We start from the raw sequence: 12,049 nt of genomic DNA, 5'->3' as shown, positions 1-12,049 counted from the left end.
GATGCTTTCTGAAAGGTCCAGTGTGTAGGATTTAGTGGCATCTAGTGGTGAGGTTGCAGAACTGAAACTTCTTCCATGTGCCAAGCCTGCAGGAGAACTATGGTGGTCGATGCAAAGACACAATTGGCCCTATCAAGAGCCAGTGTTTAATTTGATCATTCTGGGGCCATATTCACAAACATTTTGAAAATACTCTCGGACAGCTCCTAACGTAGCCTAAATAAATTTAGAACAGAGTCCTAGCTTAGGAGTGATTTAGGAAAGTTCTCAAATTCAAGTTCTTCCACAAATGTTTTATCAGGTGTAGGTCTGATGACTGACTGGGTCGTTCAAACACCTTTATTTTCTTCCTCTGGAATCAGTTGAGAGTCTCCTTTGCTCTATGCTTTGGATTGTTGACCTGCTGGAAGTTCCAGCTGCTTCTCATCCACATCAACCCGGTGGATGGCAACAGATTGTTCTCGAAAATTCCTGATACATGGCTCCATTGGGATTCTGCTGGTACCATCAGAAGAGAAACAGCTCCCTACCATGATGCAACCAACTCCAAACTAAAATGCGGGTGTGGTATTTTAAGGTCATATGCAAAGGCGTTTCTCCTCCAAACATGACGTCATCATGTTTGTAGAAAAATTGGGATTTTCATCTCGTCTGACCACACTATGTTCTCCCGGTAATCTACAGGCTTCTACAAATGTTAAGCAGCAAACTTTAAACAAGCTTTGGGGAAACAATATGACGTGTGAACACAGTGGCAACCCCTAGCACATTTGGTGCCCTAGACTCTCAGTAGCGTCGTGGTAGTTGAGTGGGCACCAGAGAGCGTTTGTTGTTTTTTCATAACGATACAGCATGTTTCGGGGTCCATGTGACATCAGACAACTCCCTATCTCCCCTAGAGAGCAGGTAAAGTGTAACAGGCTGAGGGGGGAGGCAGGAACCCAGAATAAAACAGCCTCTTTGTCATTCAGTAGGAAAACAGTCGCATTTTAAATGTTATTTTCATTTGATCTAGACACCTCTGGATAAAAACAACTATGGAACTTTATATAGAATACCTCAGGAGAGCTTTAAAGGCAAACAAATACATAAAAGGCTGAAAAGACTTTATTAAATGGTAGCAAATTACATGCATTATTGGACTATCCTCATAATACGTCAATCTGTTTGACTCGTCCTGACATCCTGCAAACCCAGACAACAGACTTGCACCGGGTTGACACCTGCTTTAGTGATCGTAAAGACTTTCATTATTTAGGGTCACAGATCAACACTCTGTAGGAGGGATTAGCAAATCTTGTGTAAAGTGCCGGCAAAACTTCTGTCACACAGAAATAATGCAATATAACCAACAATCTGCTTTTTCCCCATGGCTACTAGTGAAAGGCATAATAGTGAAATCATTTATCAGTATAATATATATATAATAATATAAACCTATTGTGCATATTTGTCTTCAAGAAAATATATTTATCTTACCAGAATAAGGGTGCACTTTCAGCACAAATCCATGCAAAGCTAAATGCTTAATGTTTCTTTTTCTCCACATAGAGACACTCACAACAACAGACCTTAATGTGGCAGGTAAGGAGTTATTTCATTAAGGCTTCTTGATAATCTAGTGTAATACAGGAAGAGTTATTTATTTTCGAGACAGACACTTTGTAGTTGCAACATCCACGTGACGCCACAGTGACACTCGTGCAGCCAGCTACGAGAGGTCAGCCTTGTTGGGTCAGGTGTTCACGTGACGCAGCACGCGACGCAGTGACTGTCCCTCTCGTGCGGTGCACATGGCAGGAAGGGGTACAGGCTCTGTCTTGTGCTCCACTACGTTGAAGTGGCACTTCTTAAGATGGTCTGACATGCTGGGGAGATCAGTGAAACCCCACGACGACACGGGGCTGAAGGCAGTGCTGAATCTCCACACCTGCAGGAGAAAATAAAAAAGATACTGGAATAAGGAGGGCGCTGCATGTCAAAACTTTAAGAAGGGCTCCTGTTTATTTGATAATGCAATTTCCATAAAATCCTTGTGTGAAGCTACACACCCCGCTTTTGTTACAGCAGCCACAAATCCTTAAATATCCTTCCAGCATCATTAAAACATACATTTTAAACACTGACATTCAGTGGTTCACAGCTTTACAACTCAGTTTCTTTACTCACTTTATTCTTGATCTGCCATGACATAGTCCCAGGGGCACCAGGACGTGGTCTTCGCTCCCACTGCAGCTCCACGATGCCCCTGGTCTGGAGGAGACTGGCGCACAGCTCCCTCATAGTCCGTGACACCAGTGATAGCTGGCACAGGCTGAAACTGTCCAGGAACCCAGCTATGTGCCACAATATCTCAATGGGAAGCCCACTAAATTGGTCAGACTTCAAGTCACCTGGAAGTTTCACCCCTGGGCATGGCTGCACCCCGAAGGACCTGAGGTGCCTGTCATGAACCACTTTGGCCCCCTTGATGGATGGGTAAAACCTCCGCTGTGAAAATGTGCAGCCGTAATATGCCAGCGGGCAGCGGTGCTCCATCCAACCATTGAGACCAGCGTGAATGTCACCATGGACATTTGTGAAGTGAGAGGAAAACTGGTCCCGGCGCAATGACTGACCACAGACGAAGGGGAACATGTGCTGGTAGCGGGGGTTGGGAGGGAGGTAGCGGTTATGTGGGACTGCCTCGACCTCCAGAGCTTCCAGGACAAGGCCGAGGCGGAGTGTGCGGAAAGGGCTAGGATAGGAGAGCTGGGGGGCGGCATGGTCACAAGCAGATGCAGAGGCAATGTCACCCACTCTTGTGTTGGTTACCAAGATTGCTGCAGGGAACGTGAAAGTCTGTGTGCCAAAGTCGACACGGTAGCCATCGACATAGACTGTGTCAGAGATTCTTCTACACTCTCTGGACTCCTCTAAGCAGAAGAGCAGTGCTGCTGTGATCAGATCAATTTCTCCCAGTCCCATGGGGTCGTCATCCTGCTCCAGGTCCGAGGTATCTACTGACTTGTCCTCCATTTTGGGTCGTAGTCTATACAGTGACCTGCCTGGGATGAAACCTATCCGTCCATTAGGTAACGAACATTGGCCCCTGAAAAACTGGTAGTTGTGAAACTTTCGCTCAGGCCCGTGGTTTTCTAGAAGAACTAGCCCCCTATCTTCCAGGACCACATGACCAGCCCTCTGTGCCACACCCTGGCTGACATGAACTGGAGATGCCATTGGAGGGGTGTCTGGCTCCTGAGAAACCACAGCACTCATGTCATCTTTCACCTCAGCAGGACAGGCTGTCTCCAGACAGGGCACCACCTCTCCTGACAGTGGTCCATTGATTGTGTTTAAAATCTTTGGATCTGTTTCTTTCTCTCTCAAACACCTAGAACAAACACTTTGCTCCTCAATCTCTTTTTTATTTAAACCATCAGCAGGTGTTTTGTCTTCCAGTCCATTTTTAATATCTCCATCGCTGCTCAATCTACTCCTCTTCATAGCAGCTCCTCCGTTCACACAGTCTGTGCTGCTAACAAAGTCCAAAGCAGCAGCTAAGCTTCTTGCAGTCTCCACTGTGGCCTCATAGAGTTTACCGAAGTGCTCCTCTTTCAAGCCATTAATTCCAGAGACTATTCTCTCATTCGTCGAGGTTTGTGGGGGAGGTTGTGGCTGACATGAGGGTGATGACTGTGAAGGTGACTCAATAACGGTGGAGGCCTCTGGGGCAGGTGTAAGCAAAGCAGAGCCTGTTAAGCTGTTTGCCTTACTGACAGGAAGAAGTGGCTCTCCTTCTGCAGTTGGTGCCATGGCGATCACCTTGAGGGACTCAAGTAGTGTACGCTGGTCCTGAAGAGCAAGCGCCATGTCCAGCTGCTCCACCTCCTCCACCCCACGGCTCAGGCTCTCATAGGAGGTATAGTCCAGGCAGCTAACAGGCCATCTGTTCCACTCCATAGTGCAGCACACAACTCCAGCTGGACACACTTCAAGGTGTGCGTACATCTGGTTGCGCACCAGGGTGGCGGGGCAGCCGTAGCCACTGTTTAAACATGGGACCCTCAACAGTGGGCACATAAGGTGGTGCTCATCAGTTTTGCAGGAGTGAAATACAGCCCCACACACCAGAGGACAGCTGATAAGATCACAGGAAATGCCTGGCTGAGGTCTGACTGTGCATCTCTGATTAACACAGGACACACAGTGAGCATGGTCCTCCTCCATCTTCAGACCTCGGGGTTGCAGAGCTTCTGAGGGTGACTTGTGAGAAAATCAACCGACCTGTCAAATAAGCAGAAAGAGCAAATAATGTGAGAGTAATGAAGATGAGATAAGACAAGACAAAACAAAAATGAGAAGTGTTCTTAGACTTTTGATGTGCACATACTAAGGCTATCTCGAATACCTTTATTTGTGTCTCTGGAGCTTTACACGTAGCAGTAGTGGTAACGGAGAATATTCAAAGTTCTCCTCCCAGTGAATAGTCATTTAAGCATATGTCCAGTAAGCACAAACTAACACAGCAGCAGCAGCAGCAGCAGCAGCAGCTAACATCCAACACTAAGCCTTAAACGGTCCTAATAAACTCACATCATCACCGAGATGCCTTAACTCTACTGTTGAACCCGTTATTAACTGTTTGGTAATGTTTAGCTGTGTGATGATGACAGTTAGCCCTGTCACTGTGTGTTTACGGGCAGACTCTCACCAACTGTCCCGGGCGCATAGCGGAGCTGATAAACAGAGAGACTGAGAGGAAGAGCGAGGCAGGGGCTGACTGAATCAACTTACTTTCTGCAGTTCTACAAACAGAAAAACTGCAAACTGAATACCTACCTAAAGAATGAATATCCCAATAATCAAATGTTTTGGCCTAGGCCTAGCAAGTACAAGATTTAAACTCTGAAATTACAGCTTTGGCCAGGTTGTAAATGGCCGCTGTAATTTATGCACACCACCAGATATCACTGTACTTGGTGAGATTATTGCCCCAAAGCTGTATATCTTTTTTCACAAACAGGAAGAAAGCTCCAAAACTTCTCAAGGCTCGCCCCAACCAAAAACTAGATCTGATAACAATGCAGAGGGAGTGATGGGGGACAAAAATAACATGCAAGATTAATATTCATCTTATACCACAAGCTGTCCTGTTGAGGTGCATGATGGGAAAGAATGTCTAAATTTCTAGGTTGCAGAGTATCCATTATGTTTAAAAAAACAAGCACATATTTCAGAGCTCAAAAAGAAAAAGACTAAATGACATCACAGTGATGAGTATTTAACAGTCAGATCTTATCTTATCTTATCTTATCTTATCTTAACATGTGGAATTGATGTAACAATAATCTTTTATCATTTATGGTAGAAGTGATTCAACACTGACATGGTGACGTAACAGCCTTCTCATGAGAAGACATTCCTGACAGTCCTTGGCGCAGGACTACCAAACAATCTGAATGACTAAGCAAACCTAAACTGAGGTGCTGCTGTCACTGGTCTCTTGCCATGTCCAGAGCCTGCACAGCCACTGTAAAACAGCTCCCCCACTTGTTTAGGGAGGTCAACTGCAGTCACGTGGTGCACCTAAACGGCTGTCTCATACAAATACCTTATTAGGAAGCTTCCCAGAGAGATATCAAGGAGGTCAAATCCTTTGCTTTCTTACATCAGGAGGAGAGCTCCAGAGAGACCCTGGAACACAAAACAACCATATTACATGCTCGCAAAGACATCTTGCTTTCTCTGTGAAGTTAATTTTACAGTGTGATGATGCCAAAAATGCAGTTTGACATCTGATTGTGTACAAATTGTATAGTTTCCTATAGTTAGTATAAAGTGGCACAGTATGAGGAGTACTATCAAGACAAGTGTATAATGCATGTCATATACTATTAATTAGAACACCTAAACCACAAAGGTGAAGTGTACCCAAAGGACATGAACAGACAGAGAGGATACTTATGCATTTCTTTCAGTCCATCAAACAAGGTTGCTGTTGTGTTTTGATGATTAAATGTGCAGACAGAGTACTAAGAAAGTTCATGTTCTGCAACTGAGATGCTCCTCTATGATGCCGCTGCTAAAGTAAACACAGTATCTCTGTGTGTCTATTTATAAAACCACTTTACTGAGCAGTATGTACATGCACAACTGAAAAAGGAATAACATTAGCTGATCTGTCACTTCACAGTCCCTGAATGGATTTATAGCTGCAGGTTGCATCATCTAACTAGTCCCTAAGCCATTACATCATTCATGTTATCATAGCTAAATCCTTAACTGTGGTGAATAAGTCATGCCGGCTTTGATTAAATCAGTTGATCAGGGTGGTTGAAGCTCAAATAAGTCGCATACACAGATGTCAACTGAGGCTTCTTCCTCCCAGGAGCACACAGTAACGTTACTGTAGCTTGTTAATGTCCCTGACAGATAAAGTTTACTTACAACACACAGGAGCAGACGATAACAAAAGAAGCTGTAAACGCCGTGTACATTAATTTTAATAAACCCCTGTACTGCCAGCCGGTTTGCTGTCAGCTTTTCTTTCGCTATTAAATCAACTTGTTTTTGTAACAATGGAGAGCTAGCTTAACTGGCCGCCGGCTAATGGTGGCTAACAACAGCTAGCTGCTCGGAAGTTCACAACAAGCTAACTTAGCATGATAATGTGTTAGCACGAGAGTAGCTTCTCACCTGATCGGTGTGTTGGCAGGAAAATAAACGATAAGATACATGTAGTTGTTAAATATAAATACCACTCGCTGTTACTGTTGTTACCTCTGTTGAGAAACTGCTTATGATAGCTAACTACAATCCTTGTCACCCAGCCTCCTTTTTTTTCTCTTCAAAACTTTATTGACCAAAACAAAACTATTTACATTCATCATCATCACTACAGCGGTTGATATGGGCATGAAAAACAACAAGCACAGTAAACATAAGTAAAAACAAATATAGAAATGTAGTTGTGTAGATAGTTAGGCATCTCTTTTTAATATTAAAGAATGTAAAGTCTGGAAGTTAAGTTTTGAACAGTAGAAGAAAAAATGTGATAAAGTAGGCCTGTTTACCCACAAATTAATCTTTAGGTCCTTTTAATTATAATGCACTAATATTTTCAATAGTTAGAAATTTTATTTTTATATCATGAAAATGAGTGAGGGACTGTTCGTAACTTATAAGGGGGAAGTGGATGGTGCAAAAAGGGCAGCAAATAATTTGTCAAACAATTTTTTGAGCACTTATAGTTTGGCTTAAACTTGGAGTTTTTTCGTTTGGTTAAATGCAGGGACATTTAACTTTAAATGGGAGTATTTTGTATTTATTTAACCACAGATTTTTTAAAGATTTTTCTTTAAAAACATTGCTAAAATTACACAATTTATCTCAGTCAGAAACTGTAAAAAGCAGAAATTTATAATTGGATTTTCAAATTTCTGACCATCTTTGGACACATCATGTGCAACGAAGGCCTCTATCTGGAAAAAAACATGACCAAATCTGAGCTTAAAATAGCGATATTTTATATACAAAATCACTGTCTTTGTCTAAAATCTGTAAAATTTGGCCTAATAAAAACAGTTTGCACTAATAACCAGCATGCAGGACAAGAGTGAAACGCTGAGGCTTTTTTATTACTTCAGGATTTCGTCTTTTAACTTTCAAACATCAAAGGATAATTTTTAAAAAATCTAATAGCCTAACTCTGACAAGTAAAGAATAGTCTCTTACACAAATCTGACCAGTAAAATTACATTTGTAAAAGAGATTGGTAATTTTTGTGCAATCCATTTTAAATATAGCATTCTAGGGTTGAATCTGCAACATCTATATCACCTATAAATTAAACCAAAACCCTGAAATAGCTGAGACGCAACTTCTCTGTAAGTGGCAGGGAAGTTATGAAAGGCATGGCAGTTAGTTTTAAAGGTACTAGTGTCCTTTTTTGGATTTTTTTTCTCCTGTATTTGGTTTCACAACAACAGTCACACAGTCCTCTTTAGTAAGAGTGAACCTTTTCTTTTTTGGACAATGTTGTAGTTAAACAAAGAACATGTGTGGTATTTTTTTAAGTAAATAAAAACAAGAATATTAAAGAGTCAAATAAATTTAAACAGAAAGGTGATTTGGGGAAATGAACATTGTTATATTCCTCCAAATTTCCTCAAATTTAATTTCCTGAAGCCTCATTGAGCAAGTAATTCTTTCCATTACAAAGATTTCATGAATGATATCATGTCAGTTCTCTATTGACCGAGGCCATTTCTTTGTAATAGCTTGTTGAGCAGGTACACTCAGTGTTCTAAATAGGTATTTTGTTTTAATATTTGTCGAAAAGACCAAAGATGAGTTCATCCCACTAAAATATAATTTTCATCCCAAATGTAGTCATTAATTTTGTATTACTCTCATGCAATTGTGTCCATTTTAGAATGAATTAACACGCAAAAAATGACCAAAATCATCATATCAGACCAAACTACACTCTCTTATATATTTTTGACAGTATCATGCAGTGGCCACTAACACACAGCAGAGGTCACCCTTATACTATTTTTGCCCAGTGGCCTCCCAGCTGGCAGTGGTTAGACTGTGCCTCATTTCATGTCGTTAACTGAGGGAGACGCCACGTTTCGAGGTCGGGGTCACCTACACGCCAGCACCCCTGGAGCTGGAGGAGCTGACTCATGGACACATCAGCAGGACAGTGCTTAGCAGAACTGAATACACTTGTTATGAGGTGTTGAAACAAACCCATGCAGTCAGTGGGACATGACATGATAGAAAATATAAACATATAAAAAGAAATTTACAATGACTTTTATCTTTAAAATCTTTATACTTTTTAGCTATAAGCAAATTGTTGTATTAAATCTCAACCATTATATACTATTTCAACTCAATTCAGATTTCCAAATCTTTAATACTGCACATGCATAAGCTTCTAATGTTACATATACAGATTGAGTTATTATAAGATATATGCTGTATTAGATGCTCGGTGGATTTTGCATGAGAACAACATGCAATCATAGCTCTTGTTTGGATTTTCTCTGTCAGACTGTTGTAAATTTGTGCTTACTGCACATTGGATTTACCATGAATCCAATACTTATGTCACGCAAACATTTCTGATTCACTGGTTCATGTGCCTCATTTGACGTGTACTTGTTTATAGGTGCCAGGCAACCATGAAAACATGTGATACTGAAAGTGAGACCATCAAAAGGTCTACTGTGACGAGACCAGCCAGATCTCTCTCTCTCTCTCTCTCTCTCTCTCACACACACACACACACACACACACACACACACACACACACAAACAGTATTTGACCGTGCACTGTGCAGATGCTTTGTCAAGGGCATAGGTTTCATTTGAACATTAGGGGCGACACATATGAAATGGGGGGTTGGCCAGAACATTTTCAGCATCAAACACTTAATTTCCTGCTCTCTGTTGAATTTGAATGCACTGATTTGTGCCATTTCTGTATGAATTTATGTTGCAAATGTCTTTAATTTTGTCATAATCAAAGACCTCTGCTACTAATGCACATGTAATAATGAAGGGGAGGTGTCCCTATGTCTCCCCTGAAATCTACATCTATATGCTTTGTCCACAACCAACCCACGAGACAGATATAATAAATGAATAAAGAGATTAAATAATAGGTGGGTGGATGAATAGATAGCGAGGTGGATGATCTTTAGCTTCATCACTAATGGTGCTATGAACTTTGCATGCTGTCTGGTGCTTAACTTTCTACCAGCAGTGGTCTCATACGAACTCAGAGGACTAGGAGTTTCAAAAGACTGACTAAAGCAAAGATGGCTGCGCCCTATATTTACCATAAGTGACTCTGCTCTTTACTATTGTTTTTACTGTTTAGCAAATTTGAGTCTTCATTTTAATTAGTCGTACACATTATAATGCCTTATAAGAATGCTTTATGATATATTGTTGTGCATGGAATGTCTTGTATGTGTTGTTTATTAGTTGGTATTGGTTAAAGTAGCTAGCAGTGTAATAATAATATGTATAATAATAATAATAATAATAATAATGATTAAGGCTCCGCTACTGCAATAGCGATGACTGCTTTCTTGGAGGCATCCACCTTTTTTACGTTTAGGTCGTAAATGGTACAAATGCAAACGGGGACGCATTTACGACATCATCTTGAGTCTCATCGCTCGTAGCAACGTAAATGAATCACAGCATTATTTGATGAGATGTCTATTAACCAATCACAGTGTTGCCCATCATCTAAAGTGGACTGCAGTAGAGCCACGCCCCCTTTTTTAAACAAGCATGGCTGAGCGTGAGGCAAAGAGGAAGCACAAGGCACGTATTAGTCTATTAATCATGTTGTTAAAGAACATAATTTGTGTTTAAACTGTGTTAAAGTAAACATAAACTGTTATATTAGTTATACATGTCAAAATATCATATAAACATTATTAGGTTTTACTCACTATTTCAAAAATATTGATGAAATACTCTTTAAATATTAGAAATATGTTTCTGATTTGATTTTCTAATGATACAATCAGCTTTTAATACCTGCTGTTGATTATATCCACAGAATATTCATCTCAGGAGGTTTTCAACATCCTGTTTTATGGACATATTTCAGAAATTGAGGGTATTTTGAGTCGTAATGATGAATACAGTGCACTTAATAGAAGAAATGTGTTTCAAATATGAGTTAACTATTCATTACAAATGAATAAACTCATGTTTTTGTTGAAAAAAAGGGTCAGTTAAGACTAATTGTTATTTTTCCTATTGGGTGATTTCTGCGTTACCAGTGAATGGATGGCAACAATTAAGTATCCTAATCAAAATCTTTTTTGACAATTATTTTTGAGTGCACTGAAAGTAGAAATCCACTATTACAAAATTTTGGTGTGTGTTTGGGACAGACTTGTGTTCTGTAGTAATAATGTAAGATTCTTTCTGCTGTTGTCTGTAAACTGTCACATTACAAAGCAATCAATCCCACATTAATGAACACTGACAAGTGTTGCTGAGTAAGTGCCAACTTTCCAGATTTCTCTGTGTTGCACAAAACAGTGTTTACCATGAAAAATAGACTTGCCAAAAGATTGATTGATGGGGTTTATGTTTGGAGGAAGTAAGCTGTGTTTACTTTTTTTCCTTAACCCTAAGCAGCAACAGTGACATCAATATTACTGAGTGAAAGGTGGAAACACGTCAGAGCCCCAAAAGAACCAACACTACATCATCAACATACTAATAATAATGCTTAAGTTACGGCTGGAAAGCCTTGCGGTCGACCCACGCAGACTACAGTCCTAAAATAAACCACCGTCGCCCTTTGCCCTGAAGCGTGGCTGCAGCATCCAAGTTGTCTCTCCTCCTCAAACATGTCACTTTTATTCAGGTTCAATATCAGATGCTTGCTCCCGCAGCCCCGGGCACCAGCAGTGGCAGTGTCATAGCGACTCCTTTATAAGTTTATTTGTGATTTATACCGCCTGGCGTGAGTCACGACAGCACGACAGGACCCTACCAAATAAACTGCATGCCCCCCCCGGGAGTGGGCCGTGTTTCTGCGTGGGATAACACGTACGGTGAGGTTAAACCTTCAAGACTCACTCACTGTCATCACTGAGGGGCAGAGTGGTTTCAGGAGGGCTGTTCAGTGATTGCGGCGGGTAGATTTATGGAGCTGGCCTAAAATAAACAAGCATTGATATGAACAAAATTCATACTGATTTATAATTTATTTTCTAATGGAAACATGTTTGCCTGTGGTCTGTCAGGTTACTTAGAATGCAGACATGATGGCTCAGGGGAGAACGAGGTTGGGTGGCACACAGCTATTTTCTGGTCCTTAGAAGGTCATAGAAACATAATGGTAACATCAAAATGTGACCTGCATTAATCTATGTTCAAACATCTGAAAGTCACTAACTGTTTTGGTGAGAGGAACATTTCAGTTAGTATCAAAAGTAGAAATGTGGTCTGTGGACTAAATGTAAGACCTGTGTTAGACAGAGATATTAGAAATATGTGACTTCTACTTTTTAAT

General features: G+C 40.9%; 1 protein-coding gene across 1 annotated transcript; it reads right to left on the bottom strand.

Moving 5' to 3' along the window:
• Positions 1 to 1,091: 1,091 nt before the first annotated feature.
• On the bottom strand, positions 1,092 to 6,823 carry LOC125896651 (F-box only protein 30-like). Its single transcript, XM_049589397.1, has 4 exons — positions 6,682 to 6,823; positions 5,597 to 5,679; positions 2,170 to 4,269; positions 1,092 to 1,930 (listed from the first exon to the last, which is right to left on the bottom strand). Exons 3-4 carry the CDS (start codon positions 4,210 to 4,212, stop codon positions 1,736 to 1,738), a joined length of 2,238 nt encoding a protein of 745 aa, XP_049445354.1. The 5' UTR covers positions 4,213 to 4,269; positions 5,597 to 5,679; positions 6,682 to 6,823; the 3' UTR covers positions 1,092 to 1,735.
• Between the last annotated feature and the right edge of the window lie 5,226 nt (positions 6,824 to 12,049).

This window comes from Epinephelus fuscoguttatus, linkage group LG11, assembly GCF_011397635.1.
Source record: "Epinephelus fuscoguttatus linkage group LG11, E.fuscoguttatus.final_Chr_v1".
Lineage (NCBI taxonomy): Eukaryota > Metazoa > Chordata > Actinopteri > Perciformes > Serranidae > Epinephelus > Epinephelus fuscoguttatus.
The sequence above is the reverse complement of the archived record's forward strand: the minus strand, read 5'-3'. Positions and strand labels throughout refer to the sequence as shown.

Coding starts and splice junctions, on each gene's coding strand:
- LOC125896651 (XM_049589397.1), bottom strand. CDS start 4,212: ATGGAGGAGGACCATGCTCACTGTGTGTCCTGTGTTAATCAGAGATGC. Junction 1,931..2,169: donor CATGGCAGATCAAGAATAAA/GTGAGTAAAGAA, acceptor TTTCTCCTGCAG/GTGTGGAGATTCAGCACTGC.